The sequence below is a fragment of the Lagopus leucura genome, unplaced genomic scaffold, assembly GCF_019238085.1.
Source record: "Lagopus leucura isolate 7727_CA_CO unplaced genomic scaffold, USGS_WTPT01 Super-Scaffold_100018, whole genome shotgun sequence".
Taxonomy (NCBI): Eukaryota; Metazoa; Chordata; class Aves; order Galliformes; family Phasianidae; genus Lagopus; species Lagopus leucura.
Window position 1 is genome coordinate 13,823,376 of NW_024962272.1, and position 21,529 is coordinate 13,844,904.

The following is a 21,529-nucleotide window of genomic DNA, read 5'->3' on the forward strand; positions in this document are numbered from 1 at the left end:
TCAGATGCTTATCACTGTTCACCAATTGCTAAGAGTGTCCAAAGAAAAGAATAAAGCGCTTTCTGCTCCCTACTGCATATCTTTGGAAATAAGTGGTCTACCACCTTTCCATTAAAACTGTTTTAGCTCAGCAAAAAAATGAAGTTAAACTCAATGACATCAGGGAGAGACAAGGACTGCAAACCACAATTCAATACTTTGATCTTACAGCAGAAACATTTCAGGAACACCAATGAATGAAAAATAGATGAGTCTGAGATTCAGAGTGTTGCTGTTTTTAAAATCGGTTTTACCATTTTCAAAACAACATTCGTGTTACACAGTTCTACTGAAAAACTTGAAGCTCCCTAATATAATAAAACGAAAGCTTTCTGGATCCAAACTTTTACACAGATTTGGCATTTACATTAATTTACTATCCATTATTTGGAGACAACCCATAATAACATTGATAAAAGACAAATACATACAAACTCTTACCAAAAATAAACCATACAAGTTTCATTAGACATTTTCATTAAAAAAATAACAGAAATAATTTTATAATTCCAGTACCATTAAAAATTACTCTCACAAAAGACACCTACTACTTTTGAGGTCATGAATTAAAATGCGACTTCACACAGCAGATACCCAAAAGTATTATATATTTCCCAAAAGTAAAATTTGGCCAGGCCCAAAAAAATACCATTAAAAATCCGTGGCAATGCTGACAGACCTTCCAATTCTTTGGTTTTCCTTTGAGGTAAAATATTAATAACTAAATAAATAAATGACACCAAAGGGAGAGATATCAACATTTTCTGTTTAGCAAATCTGAAAAAAGAGGGGCTGCAACGCCCTCACAAAACTGTGTCTTCCAAAGCACTACAACAAAAGCAGGGATAGCATAATAAACTACAGGAGTTTCAAAGCAGTAAACTATCCCTAAATATTTTCTGAATTTAGAGGACAGAAGGAGATTTAATCAAATTAACAAAGTGGAAAATTACTTCAGAAACACCCTCTCGTTGATGCAGTATCACTGCAAGGGCTAATTGAAATATAACTGTTCTATTATTAGACAGAAGCCAGTGTTAGAAACATCCATATTGCACAGCTCCAAAAACCTCTGCTCAAAGAAAGGTAGATGGAGAAACTAAATAACTTTCTGATAAACTGATTTCACAGAATAGCAGGGATTGGAAGGGACCTCAAAAGATCATCTAATCCAGTCCCCTGCCAAAGTCACACAAGAATGCATCCAGGCAGGTCCTGAATGTCTCCAGAGAAGGAGACCCCACAGCCTCTCGGGTAGCCTGTTCCAGTCCTCTGTCACCCTTACATTTCACCAGATTACAAGTGATTTCTTCAGTAACAAACCTGTGGCACTGTTTATCTTGGCCATAAAATCTTTCTTCTCAGCTCCAAGGTTTATTTCAACTGTATATACCGTTTCTCACAAATCCTTCTGAACAAAGTGTGCAGCTAGAAAAAAAAATAATGCAGCAGGCGAGCAATTAACTGACAGGTTAGGCTCAAAGGATTCTACTGAAATCAGGACAGTGCCTGGTGCCTAGTTGGTTCCTGAGAGCTCCATTTTAGGACACACTCTTCTTCACAATTTCATCAATTCCTTGGATACATTACTTGAAGCTATACTGGGTAAGTTTGTGGACAACACTAAAGAAGGAGAAGCTCTAAGCCTTGCAGAGAGATCCATACAAGTTAGAGGGCTAGGAAAACAGCAACCACAAGAACTGAGGTGCAGAATGAGTTTATTGCCTCAGTCTTCACTGGCGGCCAGGATTCCAGTACTTCTCATGTCTCTGAGACCTGCATCCCTAAACCTCTAGGTGGAAACCAGAGTGGTAAATCCCCCCCCACTGTGAGGGCAGAGCAGGTGCGAGACCACCTCATGAGACTGAATGTGTAAGTCTCACCCAAGTCCATGGGGCCGGATGGCGTCCTCCCAGGGTTCAGAAGGAGCTGGCTGAGGTGGTTACTGAGCCACTCTCCATCATATTTGAAAAGTCGTGGCTGTCAGGTGAGGTCTTGGATAACTGGAGGAAGGATCATGTCACTCCCATATACAAGAAAGGGAGCAGGGAGGACCCGGGGAACTACAGGCCAGTGAGTCTCACCTCCGTGCCTGGGAAGATCATGGAACAGATCCTCCTGGACAACATGCTTGATTACATGGGGAATGAGTGTGTGATCCGAGACAGCCAGCACGGCTTCACCAGGGGAAGGTCATGCTTGACCAATCTGGTGGCCTTCTACAATGGAGTGATGGCACTGGTGGACAAGGGGAAGTCGACCAATGTCACTTTCCTGGACTTGAGCAAGGCCTCTGACATAGACGCCAACTCCTTCCTTATCTCCAAATTGGAGAGATGTGGATTTGATGGGTGGGTCACTCGATGGATAAGAAATTGGTTGAAAGGCCACAGACAGAGGGTGGTGGTCAATGGCCCTGTGTCCAGGGGGAGGCCGGTAACAAGTGGCGTCCCCCAGGCATCTGTCTTGGGACCGGTGCTCTTTAACATCTTTATCAATGACATCGATGATGGAATCGAGTGCACCCTCAGCAAGTTTGGTGACGACACCAAGCTGAGTGGTGGGGTTGACGCAGCAGAAGGAAGGGATGGCATTCAGAGGGATCTCAACAGGTTGGAAAGGTGAGCCTGGGTGAACCTGATGAGGCTCAACACGGCAAAGTGCAAAGTTTTGCACTTGGGCCAGACAAACCCCAGGCATCCATACAGACTGGAAGGAGTGGTCCTTGAGAGCGGGTCTTGATAGATGAAAAACTTAACATGAGCCAACAGTGTGCTCTTGCAGCGCAAAAAGCAAATGGTATCCCTAGGCTCCATCAGAAGAGAGGTGGCCAGAAGGAACAGGGAGGTGATTGTCCCTCTCTACTCAGCTCTTGTGAGGCCCCATCTTGAGTACTGTGTCCAGGTCTGGAGACCCCCAGTACAAGAAAGAGAGAGAGCTGCTGGAGAGCGTCCAGAGGAGAGCCACAAAGATGATCAGGGGACTGGAGCATCTCCCATATGAGGACAGGCTGAGGGAGCTGGGCTTGTTCAGTCTGGAGAAGAGAAGGCTGCGGGGTGACCTCATTGCAGCATTTCAGCACCTAAAGGGATCCTACAAACAGGAGGGGAATCAACTCTTTGAAAGGGAAGATAACAGCAGGACAAGGGGAAATGTTTTTAAGTTGAGTGAGGGAAGATTTAGGTTGGATGTTAGGGGGAAGTTCTTTACAGGGAGAGTGGTGAGGTGCTGGAATAGGCTGCCCAGAGAGGCTGTGGGTGCTCAGTCCCTGGAGGTGTTCAAGGCTAGACTGAATGGGGCCCTGGGCAGCCTGGTCTAGTATTAAATGGGGAGGTTGGTGGCCTTGCCTATGGCAAGGGGGGTTGGAGATTCATGATCCTTGAGGTCCCTTCCAACCCTGGCCATTCTGTGATTCTGTGATAATGTGTGTGGGACAGATCAACATTTTATGTATGTACAGACTGGAGGATGATTGTCTCAAAGGATGCCCCATGAAAATGGTTTTCAAAGCTCTGTTGATGGCAAGCTGAATCTGAGTCAGCAATCTGTGACAGCCAAAAGGATCAACCAGACCTTGGGGTGCACCAGGCCCGGCACTGCCAGTAGGCGAAGGAGGGGTTGTCTGCTCTGCACTGTGCAGACTCACCTCCAGCACTGGCTGCAGCACTGGGTGCCACAACAGAAGAGGGACATAAAACTGTTAGGGAGCTCCCAAAGCAGGACTGTGAAGATGGTGAAGAGTCTGAGGGCTAGGTGTATGAGGAATGGCTGAGCTCTGTTCAGCCCAGAGCTGGGCAGGCTGAGGGGAGGCCTGATGATGGCTGCAGCTCATCATAGGGAGTGGAGGGGCAGCACTGAGCTTGCTCTCTGTGACAGCGACAGAGCCTGAGGGAATGGCATGGAGCTGTGTGAGGGGAGCAGTAGATGGAGCCTAAGCAGGTGCTTCACCAGAAGGTGGTGGGCATGGAGCAGGGTCACCAGTGAAATGGGCAGAGCCCTGAGCAATCAGAGACCAGGGAGAATTTGGACAATGCCTTCATTTATAAGTGGTTCTCTGCTAAGACAGAAGTTGGACTTGATAATGTGGGAAGTTTCCAACTCAAGACATTCTACGACACATTTTAAGATTTGGGGCCACGAGCATTTGGCATCTTCTTCACAAGACAGTAGTATCACTGTCATATAAAGCTTACACTGTATTATGAATAAGGTTGTGGTCAGACCAAGGCACTGCACAGGATAGTCACTGGTCACACAGAAAACAGTGAAAAACTGAAGTTATAGCTGTCCTAACAAAAGCATCTTGACAAATTTATATGATAATTTTTATGATAAATAATGTGGAAAAAGTAACAATTTCAAATTGCATCATGTTATACGCTCTTTAACGAATTAAGGATGTGCCAAACAACAGAAATAGTTCGTAAATGTTGGTGTTTTGAGCACCCTATTTCTTCCCTACTCCTTTTACATTACTTCTTGACTTACATTACTTCTTGACCCTCTAACCCACCGCATTTTAGATTGATTCAAACACACAAGAGTGAGTAGAAAAACTAAGAAGCACAGTGTCTTGTATCAAATATTTATATTAGTCCCAGTCCAGAACAGCCTGAAGTGGTAGTGCTGCCAATAGCAGCAGTTCCTCTTACACTTATCTCCAACTCTCTGTTCTCTTATACTTGAACTCCTTTTCATATCATCAAAAATCACTAGTTCAGTTACATCAATCAGATCAAACAACTGATACAGGTTAAAACAGACAGACACCTTTATAACCTCCCCAAAAGTTAAAGCATTCAGTAGAACATCATTGTGGCATAGCTCTTCTTTACCACATCATATACATATGCTGATGTTTATAACAAATACTGTGACAAATTTTTCTCTCTGTAATATGTAAATTGATATTTGAATCACACATGGCCAATGTTTGTCAACACTGTACATACAGCACCTTTAAATAATAGATTTAATTCAAAGCAGCCCTTAGAAGAAATCATTCACTTACTCGTATCCAACTGTTGGCCTTCAATTCTACAGGGCTCTGTGGTTCACTGCTGTACAGACAACATAAGCACCACATCAGAGTCTTCTGGCTTTCACCTAATGCAAAAAAAAAAAAAAAAAAAAAAAAAAAGAGCAAACAAGTCTAGGTTAGAGCAGGAAAACAAAAAAAACAGAACAAAACAAAAAAAACACCCAGTCGATTACACCCAATTCCTACCTATCCACAAAAATATAATCCTAAATATCAGTCACAACTCACAATGCTTCTATTTTGCTAGATTTCCACAACACAATATTATTCATCTGTAGTTCTCGTATAACCATTTTCTTCAACAGCATCTACATAAAAATACCTCAATTTATCATCAAGAAATCATTCAATCAAGTATCTAAATAACATCATTAATGATAAACAATAATCAATCATAGTAGAATTGTTACTACCTTGCTGCAGAAATTGTTACTACTCAGTTGCAGAAATTACATTAGGAGACAATTTGAACATTATCATGCTTAATAAATGATTTGCTTTCTGTGCTTTTGCTACCCAGGATGTAATAAAGAATATTAAGTTCAATTAAGTAATGCCTGTATTTTCACCAGGTGATCAGAAGTGTTTATACTTTTTAAACCAGTAATTCTGAATAAACGTCCAGCAAGCCCATAGGCCATCACTGGCCTCCCACTGACTAGCATTTCATGCTCTGAAATGGTTTCTCATATACATTTAACTGGCTACAGTTTGAGGTTTTCTGACATTGCATCCTTAAGGATTTTTTTTTTTTAATACGGGTTTTTACAAGGTTAATGATTTTCTAGGTTGCGTAAGATCAGAGTAAGAATAGGCAACCTATGAACTCCTCACCAGAAATTTAAAATATCTGTGTAATTTGTAACTGTATCCAACCAGCATTCAGACACTAACAGGCAGCTTAATTGCCTTCTAAAAAAGAACAAAACAAAAAAACAACAACATTTCAAGAGAAATGTTCAGATGTGACACGTAACGATTTGAAAGCAAAAAAAATATACCATTTTCTTTGTTTAAACAACTAAATGATAGTCACTTGCTATCATTTTGAACATTACAGACACTTCTTATTAACAGTAAGTAGTAAAGCCCAGAAAAAAAACTGAAACCAAGCCATCAATTCTGAATAAGGCATGTAAAAGTTCAAATATCTCTTTTTTTGCCTTATTATACTGTACATCTGTGATACACTATACGATCATTTTAAATTAAGTTATAGTTTTGCATTGATTGAAAGGGGAAGAAAAAAAAACAGGAGGAGGGGAAATGTAATTCCTGAATTAGACTTCTAGACAGAAGACCATTTGCTACATACTGTAAAATTAAAAAACACTGCCTGTCAGAAATGCTAATCACTATGATGAAAGTCAGACTGATGAATGTAAAGCTGAGATGAACAAAGTGCACTCTCTCAGCATAATAAGATTATATGGACTAAGATTAAAACTTCAGCCTGTACTTGAAGAGATTTGGGAGTTGATGAAAGATTCAACATGAGCTGGCAATGTGCACTTGCAGCCCAAAGGCCAACCGTATCCTGGGCTGCATCAAGAGAAGCGTGGCAGCAGGTCAAGGGAGGTGATTTCACCCCTCTATTTTGCTCTCATGAGACCCACCTGGAGTAGAGTCCAGTTCAGTACTGAAGCCCCCAACACACAAAGGGCATTAAGCAGCTGGAGCAGTTCCAAAGGACAGCCACGAAGATTATAAGAGGGGTGGAGCTCCTCCCCTACAGGGACAAGCAGACAGAGCTGGGGCTCTTCAGTGTTGGAGGACAGAAGGCTTCAGAGGGACTTTACTGTAGCCTGCTAGTACCTGAAGGGGGCCTAGAGGAAAGCTGGGAGGGACCTTTTCTAAGGACAGGTACGACAGGATGAGGGGAAATGGCTTTAAGCTGGAAGAGAGCAGATTTAGACTAGATATTAGGAAGAAATTCTTTACTGTGAGAGTAGCTAGGCACTGGAACAAGTTGCCTAGCAAGGTTGTAAATGCCTCCTCCTTAGAGACGTTAAAAGCCAGGCTGGATGGGGCTTTGAGCAACCTGATCTAGTGGAAGGTGTCCTTGCTTACAGGAGCAGAGTTGGAACTAGGGATCTTAAAGGTCCCTTCCAACCCAAACCATTCTATGATTCCATGATTTGAAACCAACTTATGTTAGGATCATAACCCTACCAACAGTTCCCAGACAATAAGGGACTTAACAATTTAACAATTTTCCCAGACAAAATTATTTCTTGGCTTAGAACTAGAAATATTCTTTTTAAGGCTTGTTTTAAAATGTTACTGAAAAATGCACATATGTATTTTTATATATACTATATACTACATACTATATTATATATTATATATATATATTATATATTGTTATGTAAGAAAATGTTGATTAAACTATATAGCAATCAGCTAAAAGTGAAATTTCTGTGCAAATAAATATATGCATGCTCACACATACATGTTGACATAGAGAGCCACCAAGAAATTCCCCAGCATTTTTAGTACTAGTTTGGGTTTCAAGACTTTTGGACTTAAAACTTAAACCATGAGGAGCCAACTGAGGACATAATCCCTTAGCCCACAGGAAAAAAAAACACTGGAATTCCTTTCTCAGACTGAACTCATGTACTTCTTGTGGTTCAGGACCACAAGTAGACATCAGTTTTTCTTTGGTCATGCTTCCCCCATGTTAGTGTTCTAAATATGGGTAACTTGGTCACCTCCTGCTCAAGACTGTTTAAGAGGAGGTTAATTTCCCTTGAAGACCATACTTCCTGTTGCATGGTCAACCATGTCAGCATGCAGCACCAACAGACATAACTATCTAACGTGACAGGTATTCTGGTTTGGACAAAATGAAGACGTACAAGTTTTTTCTCTTCTGCTTACTAGTACAAAAGACTGAATTGAACAAAATTATTTCCTTCTGCTGCAGGGATGGCTTGGTCTTAGACACGTTTGAATGAACTATTCATTCAAATGAGAAATTACTTTAAACCCTCTTGAAAGTCAGCATCTGCTATAGCCAGCATTATCTTAAAGAATACCTTCAGAACTAATGCCAGACAAAAAATCTGAGATCTCAAAGCGATCTCTAAAGATCTACAGCTGTATAGTGGTGAAAATGGATAAGCAAGCTGCTTCAAGTCTACTGATGACAGGAAATCTCTGCCTCTCACCTCTAAACAATGAAGTAAAGGATTCTATTTGGAGCAAGTAAAGTCTTCTCAATTGGATAGCTTGCAACCTTGACTCCCAAAGAAAACAAACAAACAAACAAAAAAACCCACAAGCCAAACAACTTGAAGTAAAATTCCAATCTCTTGCAATCTTCAGAGATAACAATCAACTTAGAAATAAAATGCATTTTCTGCTTCAAAAAATGCCGAGGGATCCTGAAGTAGAGTAAAGTAGGTATGTATAGCTGGGGCTGTTGTCAAAATGCACAAAGCAGAAACAGATGCTTTTCAACTTTGATGAAAAAAAATCTAGATTATGCTTCTTTCTGTAACGTAATATAATGTCAGCTCAGAGACAATGGCAGACAGGAGACTTACTTACTCCCAATGAAAACTAGTAAGAAAAGCATGCCTTTAACTGTAAACATCAACAGTTATCATTCTCAAAAACTGCAGCTATAATTAAAATAGAAACTTCTTCATCAAAAAGAAAAAAAAATAATTAAAAAATTAGCCCATAAAGTAAAAGGTAGCCCTTCCCAAAAAGTGACACAAAATTATACATTTATTCCTCTGCAACAGTGACTTACCCAATCTATAACCCATAGATTTAAATGTTCCTTCCCAAATCTCACTTTCAGATGGAAAGTGCTAACATAACGCATACCTATCACGTGCTTTGCACATTCTGTCTGTGCTTGAAGTTGACTGGAAGAGGATAAATCTGAATCAGAAGAGATATGATCATTTTAAGCTCAGCACTCTGCTTGACCTAATAAACTCTTTTAAGAGATTACAAAAAATTGTCCTTTCCGATATTTCTCAAAAAGGAAGCATGTATCAGGAGAGAAAATATGCTACTATTTTTTGGCAGTTGTAGCTGAAGCAGAGGATCAACAAAAGATTATTTCCAAGGGCTGACAAGTTCAGAATCACTAGTCTGATTAATAGTAGATCATAAACCATTTATCAAAATCTCAGTTCATGTTAAGAATACAACTATGTATGAGGTAGCACACATAGAGTTTGCTCCTTTTTACCAGTTTTCTTGTTCATTTCCCTCCCTTCCTTTCACCTCACCTGAACACATATTAACAGTAAAAGGCTTTTGATTTTTCATACTTTTTCTTTCTATGTCATCATCTTACTTTTTTGATTTTTAATCTGTGTATTTTTGCAAGTTCAAAAGATAGAGAAAACACAAAGAATCAAATCTATGAAAACCAACAATAATGATGTAGTACAATTTCTCATTAATTAAAAAATCAGGTATCACAAAAAGTGTTTTTTCCTCTGTTAACCTATCTAATATAATATTCGGATACATAACTAGAAGAAACCTTAGCTGAAAACAATCTGAAACATTAGATTGTAGGCATTCTGAGAGACCAGCAAAAATATAAATACAAGAAAATTAGAAACACAACAGAAATAACGACGCACATACACACCACACTGAATTTAAAACTGACTGTTCCCAAATTAAAACTCTGTAAATAATCCATGAAATTAATTATCTCCAAAAGTTAATTTAAGATTACTCTATTATGCATTTTAAGTAACTTAGGTAACATTTTTATTTCAAAATTTTATTTAAATGGAAAAAAAATAAAAAATAAAAAGCTCTATTTAAATGACAAACTCAAAGTATATACGTCATGCTGTATTTTTTCTGTTTCCTAAGGAACAAAATTTATGTTACAGAAATATCATTACAGATTCTTACCATATCCCATAACAAAAGGATTCCAACAAAGCCTTCCTAGTAACTGGCCAATTAAAGGGAACTGCTGAATTGCTGCAATTGAATTCTGTTAAGACATAAAAACAAAAACATAATAAGCACACTATACATCAACAATAAATTAGGAGAATTGTTAATGACACAGATAACTGTGAATTACGTTCCCAATGATTTTTCTGTGAAACGCTCTGGAAGGAAAATGCTTGCAAGTAGGTAATAAAAGCAGACCTTTGTGAAATCAGCTACAAGATCACAATTCAAATAAGTTAAAGCTTAAGTAATTTCCTCAGCTAATGTCTAATTAATTGTGTTAGAAAATTTATTAATTGCCTCACATGTCATAGTCATAAAACAGCAGTGATAGCCAAGACTTTGTGATAAATAAACGCACAGCTAAAATGTATTTTTTTGGTACTCATTAATATACTGTCTCATGGAGTTTCTGAAGAAATTAATATTCACTACGGCAAAAAAAAAAAAAAAAAAAAAAAAAACACACTACACATCTTTCTGTTACTTCTGCCTGCCTTCTTTAAATCAGCTTATGTCTAGGCAGGAACAAACTGCCACTTACCTTTTAACCGAAGAGAAAGTGGCTTTACTAAAGTAGCATGCATTGTATTTATATACGATCCTGTGTAATCAATCTTATTTTTCCATTTTTGTAGCTCCACCATCTAATAAATGAAGGCTTTTAAAAACGGGGTTGTGCTGAGATTGTGTTTAAGTAGCAGGAGCGATAACCATCTCCTGTTGCGGCAATAAATTCCTTACATTTGTCTCACATTTGGGGTTAGCCCTAGACTTTCTGGGGCCATACTCAGAAGGTCCATTTCAGGCCAAGCCTCAAATTACTAGAAGTAGCAACATTAAAACAGAGTTCTTTTTCTCTTAAGGAAAAGACGTATTCACAGGAAGAAATACTAATAAAAGAATCTTGTATTTAAAAATTAAATTCAGATCAGAAATAATAATAAAAAAAACTACAACTCCGCAGCCTTTAAAGAAGAAAAAGTCAGCTTTATACTTTAATACAATATTTCTATAGCTATTTAAAATGACTACATACATTGAAAGTCATGCTTAGGAAAACATACACAAAACAAAAATAACTAAATTTATTGAAAAAACAAACAAACAAGAAAGCACTCTAGTAACTGCTAACAATAATTACAAAACAGGACAGCATGTGCTAATGGTCTGACTATACTGCCAGAGTTCACTGCACATGCCACAGTACTGGGGTTAACATGTCAGAAGACTCTCTGAGATTTTTAAGTATCAGTAACAATTTTGCATGTGAACGCCCCTAAATAATCCCATTTATCACCTGCCAACCAGGGAAAAAAAATCTTGTTTATTTTAAAGAATTCTTTTAAAGAAGCTTGAGCATTAGCTGGGAAACATCACAAGATGACAACCAAACCAGAACTGGCTGACTGACTGGGCTCAGAGAGTTGCAATGGGTGGCAAAGAGTCCAGCTGAAGGTCTATATTTAGCAGTGTTCCCCAGGGGTCAGTTCTGAGTTCAGTCTTGTTCAGCATCTTCATCAGTGATCTTGATGAGGGGATAGTGTCCACCCTCAGCAAGTTTGCTGATGACACAAAGCTGAGAAGAATGGCTGATACACTAGAAGTCTGTACTGCCAGTCAGTGAGACCTGGGTAGGCTGGAGAGCTGGGCAGCAACAAGAGCAAGGGTAGAGTCTTGCACTTATAGAGGAATAACTGCATGCACCAGTACAGGTTGGGGCATGACCTGCTGGAGAGGAGCTCTGTGCAGAGAAGGACCTGGGGGTCCTGGTGGACAACAGGTTAGCCATGAGCAGCAGTACGGCGTGGTGGCCAAGAAGGCCAATGGCATCCTGGGATTCATTAAAAAGAGCATGTCCAGCAGTTCAAGTCCTTCCCCTCAATTCTGCCCTGGTCAGACCTCACCTGGAGTGAGTTCTAGGCTTTCCAGTTCAATAAAGACAGGGATCTCCTGGAAAAAGTCCAGCAGAGGGCCACAAAGATGAAAAAGGGCCTGGAGCACCTCTCTTATAAAGAAAGGCGGAATGACCTGGGTCTGTTTATTCTTGAGAAATGCAGACTGAGAGGGAATCTGATCAATGTCTATAAGGTGGGGGAGGCAAAGGCACAAGGCCAGGCTCTTTTCAGCTGTGGTAATGGGTTAGGGAAACAGCCACAAACTGAAGCACAGGAAGTTCTGCACAAGCGTGTGTAAGAGCTTCCTCGTGGTAAGGGTGACAGAATACTGGAACAGACTGCCCAGAGAGGTTGTGGAGTCTCTTTCTCCACCTGGACACCTGGTCTAGGAGACTGCTTTGGCATGGGGATTGGACTAGACGATCTCTAAAGGTCCCTTCCAACACTTACAATTCTGTGGAGAAAGGTCCCCTCCCAATAAGTCAGGGGAACCGTAAGTGCGTTCCTATTTACGTTACCTGGGACTGTTTCCCCAGTTTGTTTCTCTGATCCAGTGATACCTCAGGCCAGAAACAGAAGCCTCTTTGATTCCTTTTTTGTCCAAACATGGCAGATTTTTTTCTTGGGCTGCCTACAAAAGAGGTCATTCTTCCTTTTAAAGTCACTTACCATTTGTTTGAGAGTTTCGTAAGTCTGAAGCAGAAACTCCTGCAACTGGGGCAAATGAAGACAGACATCTTTCTGGGATTCCAAAGTGTGGGCCTGACCCCACTCAATAGCTTTATCCAACCAAAATTTGAAATTCAATTTAGGCACTGTAGTGTCCTGGGCCATTTCACGATGCTTAAAAAAAAAAAAAAAAAAGAATAAAGAAAAAAAATTACAACTCCAAATCAGGCATAATTGAACACTGGCTTGAGACCATGAATGGGAAGAAGGATTTCTGCTAACATCGTGTTCAAATGGAATGGAATCACAATATCTCTTAAGGGTGCTGATTTTCTTTCTAACAGGAGTAGGGTAAAATAATCACCCCATTGAGACAAAGTAGCAACACTGGCACAGTGATAAGTAAATTATCTTAGAATATACCATCTGTGTCTCAAGCTTTTAATATCTGAATTTATCTTTACCAATATTTCACTCAAACAATACTATAATAAAGTGAGTAGATATTTATTCTGAACGCTTTTCATGAGAGAAAAACTAAGGATGTCAATTTCAAGACAAATGAAAACACTAAAAAAAATTTAATCAAAACAAAAGGGCCAAGGTGGTACCACCGGGCGTGGTGGTAGTGAGGCTTTGCTTGTTTTAAGTTCTGCATCTGTTCATTAAAGTGCAAAAAGAGCATTCTCCTTAAAAGAAATCAATAAATTCAGTACTTTCAATCTGATTTTTTTATTGTTATACAAAGAAGGATAAAAAACAACCACATCCAACCTTTGAACAAAAGCTATAATCTATATCTAGTTGCACAGTTCAATGCAAAAACTGGATCTTGGAACAAAGGGAATTATTGTCAAACCAAAATATTAAAATCTAACTAAATTTCCCCAGTAAAAGACACAAGTATTTTTTTTTTTTCTATTTAACAATATTTTTCCTCAGCAAAAGAGAAAATAGAGCAGCACATGCTACACCAGCCTTTATACATCTTTAAGAAGAAACAATACATATGCCAGAAGAGTAACTGAACTCTTGCAGATATTCAATCATTGGCCCCAATATCAAGATTGTAAGAACAATTTTCATTTAATACACATGTGATGGCTGCTCTCAGAAATGAACTGTTGACTATTTGGAGACAAATTCAGATACTCACAGAAGCAATGGAAATCAGTGAATATTTATTTTATAACTTACAGACACAAAGCTACGAACCAGAAAATAAACCTTAGCAGCAGCAGCCCTGCAAATACAGTTTTATACAGCTAACTTTTCATAATCACAACTTAAATATCATGCTATTCCATGCCAGATAAGAAAATGAAGACCATTAATTTATTAATAAACTCATTTAGTTTCTAACAGTAATAAGTATATATCCTAAAATGAATGTCACCTATTACTTGACTGAATACTTTCCATGGGGGGTGGAGGGGGTTGAGGGGAGGTGGGGGTGGGAAAGCAAAGCTGTTGGCTTGCCAGGTAGTTAGATCTAGAGATAACTCCATGACACCTGCATCTGTGACAGGGGAATAGCAGACCTACAGGCCCACTGGCCTGAAAAAAAGGAGTGGAGGGGAGCATGGGGGGAGGAGAAACAAAAAGGGAAAGCAGTAATAATAAATGAGGGAAAAAAGAAACAGTGACAATGACCTGAGGAGGTAAGTTAATTTTCACATTATAATAGCAGAAATACAAGTTCATCGGGATTGAAACTAATAAACCAAGAAAATGAGAGAGAGTTTCCAAAACCAAAGGCCTTACTCTAATGCTGAAGGCAAGACAGCTAGGGAACACATACTGCTAAGATGAGCAGTAAGAGAAGGGACAGTCTTATGAGCAGTTTTATCTTTCTCAGTGGAAAATGGAAATGGAACATTGAAAGTCTTCTCGGAGATGTAGTTGTTCTTCTCTTCTGAGAACCAGATACCCAGACATATTGACAGTTCACAGAACTGAAGTATTAACTCTTCCCTTCCCATTGCTACTACGTGATGTCATGATGTTTTTCCAGTTTTGTTACTGGAATACCAGTAACAAAAAGCATAAAACCATAACAGTAGTTCAGTGTATATTTGACTTAAGCACATTCAAGGCAACGTCAGCAGAGCTCATACTATTTCATTATTATGTTCTCAGTTTGCACAGGTCCAAAACATCTCCTCAGAATTCTCTCAAACCTTACTATTTAGTAAGCATTAAAAATAGCCTACATGCTTTCACAGTAGCTCTTGTTACATGAAGTCAAACATCCAGCTGCAAACTTTCTAAAATCACGAGGGTATAATGAAAACTTTAAGAACTGATTTACAGCCAGAAGCTGAACTTACAAGTTTGAGTAAACTAGTGAACCTGTTTGGTGATCCCATATTAGATGAATGCTCTTGAATAACTGAAAAAGTTTTCTAACAAAATGACTGCTGAAAGTGTTGTAAGCAAAAAATAATACCACAGACACTAGCATTCTGGGGCCGTCCACAAGAGATGAGTAGGTATTAACAGAGAACCAAGGTAAGAAAATCAAACAAGCCTATCTCCTATACCAGACACATGCAAGTACTATACCAGGATGCAAAGCGGGGCATCTGTGACTGGTAAGAACAGCCTCTTCCCAGAAGTCTGAAACCTCAGCCCATTTTGCAGCATCACAACATTTTTTTGCAAATTTCTTTTTGTCTAAATTGCATAAGCAATTTATCACAAGTGCTCATTCTAGTTATAGTACAATGATTTAACCTGAAGGAACCTGAAGGAGCTGGCTGAGGTGGTTGCCGAGCCGCTCTCCATCATATTTGAAAAGTTGTGGCTGTCAGGTGAGGTCTTGGATGACTGGAGTAAGGGTCACGTCACTCCCATATACAAGAAGAGGAGCAGGGAGGACCCGGGGAACTACAGGCCAGTGAGTCTCACCTCCGTGCCTGGGAAGATCATGGAACAGATCCTCCTGGACAACATGCTTGATTACATGGGGAATGAGTGTGTGATCCAAGACAGCCAGCACGGCTTCACCAGGGGAAGGTCATGCTTGACCAATCTGGTGGCCTTCTACAATGGAGTGATGGCATTGGTGGACAAGGGGAAGTCGACCAATGTCACTTTCCTGGACTTGAGCAAGGCCTCTGACATAGACGCCAACTCCTTCCTTATCTCCAAATTGGAGAGATGTGGATTTGATGGGTGGGTCACTCGATGGATAAGAAATTGGTTGAAAGGCCACAGACAGAGGGTGGTGGTCAATGGCCCTGTGTCCAGGGGGAGGCTGGTAACAAGTGGCGTCCCCCAGGCATCTGTCTTGGGACCGGTGCTCTTTAACATCTTTATCAATGACATCGATGATGGAATCGAGTGCACCCTCAGCAAGTTTGGTGACGACACCAAGCTGAGTGGTGGGGTTGACGCAGCAGAAGGAAGGGATGGCATTCAGAGGGATCTCAACAGGTTGGAAAGGTGAGCCTGGGTGAACCTGATGAGGCTCAACACGGCAAAGTGCAAAGTTTTGCACTTGGGCCAGACAAACCCCAGGCATCCATACAGACTGGAAGGAGTGGTCCTTGAGAGCGGGTCTTGATAGATGAAAAACTTAACATGAGCCAACAGTGTGCTCTTGCAGCGCAAAAAGCAAATGGTATCCCTAGGCTCCATCAGAAGAGAGGTGGCCAGAAGGAACAGGGAGGTGATTGTCCCTCTCTACTCAGCTCTTGTGAGGCCCCATCTTGAGTACTGTGTCCAGGTCTGGAGACCCCCAGTACAAGAAAGAGAGAGAGCTGCTGGAGAGCGTCCAGAGGAGAGCCACAAAGATGATCAGGGGACTGGAGCATCTCCCATATGAGGACAGGCTGAGGGAGCTGGGCTTGTTCAGTCTGGAGAAGAGAAGGCTGCGGGGTGACCTCATTGCAGCATTTCAGCACCTAAAGGGAACCTACACCCAGGAGGGGAGTAAACTCTTCAAAAGGGCTGACAATAGCAGGACTTAGGGGAAATGGATCCAAGTTGAAGGAGGGAAGATTTAGGTTGGATGTTAGGGGGAAGTTCTTTACAAGGAGAGTGGTTAGGCCCTGGAACGGGCTACCCAGGGAGGTTGTGGATGCCCCGTCCTTGGACGTGTTCAAGGCCAGGTTGGACGGGGTCCTGGGCAACCTGATCTAAATGTGTATGTTTGGTGGCCCTGCTAGGCAGGGGGGTTGGAACTACATGATCCTTGAGGTCCCTTCCAACCCGGGTGATTCTGTGATTTAATGATTTTCTCAATTGTTTATGGTGTCCGGTCCCAAAGAGAACAATTCTGTTAACAGTACTTATGCTTGTCTTCAACTCAATACTGTGGGAAAGCATTCAGTAAATAAATACTGTAAATATACTGAATGTATAAACACAATTAAACAGGAAACATGACAGACCAAATCAAACACACAGGCTTCATCTCAAAAAATGCTATGAGACATACAGCTTATCAATAACAAAAATAAAAAAATTGCTAGTTAATTACATGTACTTAAACATATACACTTAAGTATAAAATAAACTAAAAGGGCTACAGGTATGTGTTGTCTATCAGATACTGTCAGATATATTCCCATGGTCTTTTTCTATCTCCTTTCCTCTCCTTTCAATTAGATGGGATTCCTATATCAGTTACAAAAAAATCTAGATCTGGCACTCTTCTATTTTTATTTTGAACTATTTTCTCTAGAATATGAGAAATTCAGAAGCTGGATTTATTGTAAATGATCTTAAGATATCATAGAATCATAAAAAACTTTTAAGTTGGAATGGGCTTTTAAAGGCTATTTAGTCCAACTCCCCTGCTATGAACGGGGACACCTACAGCTAGGTCAGGTTGCTCAGAGCCTGGTTCAGCCCAGCCTTGAATGCTTCCAAGGACAAGACATCTACCATCTCTCTGGACAACCTGATCCAGAAGATGGTGCATCTCTTTGTAAAAAACTTCCTCCTTATATCCAATCGGAATGGAAAAGAAAGGTAAATCCGCAGAAAAAGCCGTTATGAAGGGAGCGAGCAGCCCTTGGCGTGCGGCAGCAGTGACACGGTGCAGGCGGAGCCGGGGATGACAGCGGCCGAACACCCCCGAGTACAAAACCTGCCACTCGAGAGCGGCGCGAACAGGACGGGCGTGGCGCGTCCGAACAGCGCGGCGCGGCAGTTTGCACGGGCAATTCGCGCAGGGCAGGAGAGCACGGAGGGCAAGTACCCTACACGCTAGAGAGATACATTCATCAAGAAATTATTACCCAAAAAGCAAAGTACAAGGTCGTCCCACTCTAAGTGCAGGATTAACACCCCCCCAAAGACTGAGACTTAATCATGGTATCCACCCGAAGGAGAGCTATGGTATCTGCCCCTGTCAGGAAGGATGTTGCAGCCCTGACTGAATTCAGAGGCAACGATGTAGTTGTCCAGACCTCCGGCTGTGTAGTGTGCACTACTCTTTCACTGGCATCGTGGTGCAGTGTTAACAGCTGCGTGAGGCGCCAGCAGGCAGACTGTGCGCTCTGCCTTGTGGTGAGGCGACAGGATGAAACAGATTAAAAAGTGATGGGAGGGGGGTGCGGGGGGAACGAACAGAAGGAGCAGGGAAACGGCAATTCACTTGTGCACAGACAGGTAATTTCAAAACACAGAACCCTGATGTATCACATTAGGTTGAAGGAAAAAAGCCTGAGGCTGGAGGGCAAGAATACAAAGGAAAGGTGAAGATGGAGGCAAGTCTGCATCTGCAGCTGCAAACAAAACCCCTCCCTGTCAACACCATGCACACATGTCTCTCTACAACAACTGTGAGGCCCTGGATGGTAAAGGCCAGATGTGAAAGGCCAGATTGTGGGTGATGACAGCCCACTCAGTATAGACAAACTAACAAAACCAAACCACAAAAAACAAGTTAACGTCACTGAAAAAGAAGAGACGGGTATTAGTTGTATGTGATCCTCCCTACAGGGAACTTATCATTCAACATGCCAAGCAGACCCTCCTCATACAGAAGTCTGTCTTCCTGGAACTCAGGTGAGGGATGTCACCAGGAACAGTACTCAGCGTGGTACAGCCATCAAGCCACAGCCCCTTCGTGCTTTTCCATATGTGGAGAGATGAAGCAGCTACATGTGGGCCAACGGCTATCAAAAGGGATTTCAGGGCCTGGGTAGGACAGCTGAAGGAACTGAATGCACATATCTTTTTTCCTCTGTCTCCTGCATTGGGTAAGGACTTGGAAACAAACCAAAGGATCTTATCTTTAAATACCTGACTTTGGGGCTGGTGCTGTCACCAGAACTTCAGGGTTTTTTTGACAACCAAATGGCCTATACGGCAGTAGGTTTACAGCCACCGGATGGTTCGCCTTTCTCAAAGTGGGAAAAGGGTCCTTGGGGAAGAGCTACCAGGGCTCATTTGGAGAGCTTTAAACTAGGTCTGCAATGGGACAGAGGGGATAGTGAACCTTCCTATAAGATGTGAAAAGGCATAGCTATATTAGAGGGACAGGGTGCTAGCAGGGGCCTTGAATGACCTGCTGCCTTTTGAGGCCAAGGCAGCAAAGGGAGCCTTCTGATCAGTGTCTACTACAGGTTACCAAATCAAGAAGAGGCTGTTGATGAGGCCTTCCACCTCCAGCTACAGGAAGTGTGGCAATTAGAAGTGTTCATCCTGGTGAGGGACTTCAACCACCCAGACATCTGATGGAAAAGTAGCATGGCAAGCTGTAGGCAATCCAAGAGTTTCCTGGAATGCATTGAGGATAACCTCCTGAGTCAAGTAGTAGAAGGCCCCACCAGGGTAAATGCAGTACTGGACCAGTTGCTTACCAATGCAAGTAAACTGATTGGTGACATCAGGATTGGGGGCTGCTTGTGCTGTAGTGGCTATGCTGTGGTTGAGTTCATGCTCCAGAGGGATATGAGGTAGGCAAAGAGTAAAACTGGGATGCTAAATTTCAGGAAAGCTCTTCATGGAGTTAGTCAACAAAACATCCTAGGAAACTGTCCTCATGGGCAAGAGATCAGAGCAGAGCTGGCAGATCTTTAAGGAAGCTTTTCTCAGAATGCAAGAACTCAGCACCTCCAGGTGTAGCAAGAAGGCAGAGACTGGCATGGCTGAACCAGGACATGCTAATCAAACTGAAGAGCAAGAAGAAAATGCACAGGAAGTGGAAAAAGGGGCAGGTACCACACGAGGTCTATAAGGAAGCTGTGAGGCTGTGAAGGGACAGGGTCAGGAAAACAAAGGGCCAGTTTGAATTAAAACTTGGCAAGGGATGCCAGGAAGAAATAGAAAGGCTTCTACAGGTACCACAACCAGAAAAGGAAAGTCCAGCAGGTCATACCCACCACAGTGTGCCTATGTGTGACATAGGCAAGCTGGTAACAAGAGACAAGCAAAAGGCTTAGATATTTAACAACTTTTTTGTCTTCTCTGATAACTGCTTGCCACACAACCCTCAAATGTTTGGTTTGTTAAGAGGTGACTGGGAAAGCAACATTCCTCCCACTCTAAATGAAGATCAGGTTTGTGACCACCTGAGGAACCTGAACATCCACAGGTCTATAGGTCCTAATGAGATGCATCCCAGGGTCCTGAGGGAATTAGCTGATGTAGTTGCCAAGCCATTCGGTACGATATTTGAAAAGTCACGGCAATCAAATCATTCCTTGGTGACTGGAAAAAAGGCAACATCACAACAATTTTTAAGAAGGGTATGAAGGATGACCCCAGGAACTACCATCTTATCAGTCTCAGCTCTGTGTCAGAGAAAATCATGGAGCAGATCCTCCAGGAAGCTACGCTAAAGCATACAGAAGATACAGGAGATGATACATGAGAATGTTCATGGCTTCACCAAAAGGCAAATCATGTCTGACCAACTCAAAGGCCTTTTATGATGGTGCTACTCCATCAGTGGACAACGGAAGAGCCACTGATGTTATCTATCTGGACTTCAGTAAGGCCTCTGACAGCATCCCACAACATCCTTCTCTCCAGATCAGAAAGATACAGATTTGATGGGTGGACTGTTCAATGGACAAAGAACTGGCTGCAGGACTGAGTCCAGAAAGCAGTGGTCAATGGCTCAATGTCTGGACAGAGATCAGTGATGAGTAGTTTCCCATAGGGGTCAGTGTTGAGATCAATACTCTTTTAATATCTTCATCCACAACACTGACAGTGGGGTTGAGTGCACTCTTAGCAAATTTGCTGATGACCCCAAGCTGTGGGGTGTAGTCAACACAGCAGATGGACAGTATGCCATCTAGATGGACACAGATAGGCTTGAGCAGTGGGCCCAGGTCTACTGTATCCCACAAGGTTCAACAAAGATCTTGCACCTAGTTCCAGCCAATCTTCACTATCAATACAAGCTGGGGGAGGAAAGGATTGAGCACAGCCCTGTTGAAAAAGACGTGGGGGTACTGGTGGATGGTGAGCTGGACATGAGTTAGCAATGTGCCCTCACAGGCCAGAAAGCCAATTGTATCCTGGGCTGCACCCAAAGAAGCGTGGCCAGCAGGTCAAGGGGACTGATTCTGTGCTGGTGAAGCCTCACCTGGAGAACTGTATCAAATGAGGAGTCCTAAGTACAGGGGAGACATACACATTCAGACAGACTTCTATGAGAGACTAATTCAATACCATTCATCAAAGCTGAGTAAAAGAACTATCAGCAAAAGTAGATGAGACTCCCAACAAAGTTTCACAGAAAACTTCTCCACAATCATCTCCATATGTAGAGTCTGAAAACAAAGTCATATTTGTATATCCAGCTTGCAAGGTAGCAAGAGTAAAGACTAGTTCTCTGGAACTGTACAAATAGAATCTTTCAGAATGACACCAAACAAGACAAAAAAATCGCATGAAAGCAGAGCAGCTTCTTCACAAGTTCAAATCTTAAAACTCAGGAATAAACTACAATAAACATTAAGAAAAT

The 21,529-nt window shown here is 41.5% G+C and overlaps 1 protein-coding gene across 1 annotated transcript in view; it reads right to left on the bottom strand.

Moving 5' to 3' along the window:
- The window catches only part of FANCC (FA complementation group C), an 85,222-nt gene that overhangs the window by 54,517 nt on the left and 9,176 nt on the right, over window positions 1-21,529 (bottom strand). Inside the window, exons 2-4 of the mRNA XM_042877545.1 lie at window positions 12,595-12,768; window positions 9,980-10,064; window positions 5,051-5,145 (exon numbers count right to left, since the gene is read on the bottom strand). Coding sequence (XP_042733479.1) covers window positions 5,051-5,145; window positions 9,980-10,064; window positions 12,595-12,759 — 345 coding nt within the window. The 5' untranslated portion in view covers window positions 12,760-12,768. The remainder of the gene's footprint in view (window positions 1-5,050; window positions 5,146-9,979; window positions 10,065-12,594; window positions 12,769-21,529) is intronic.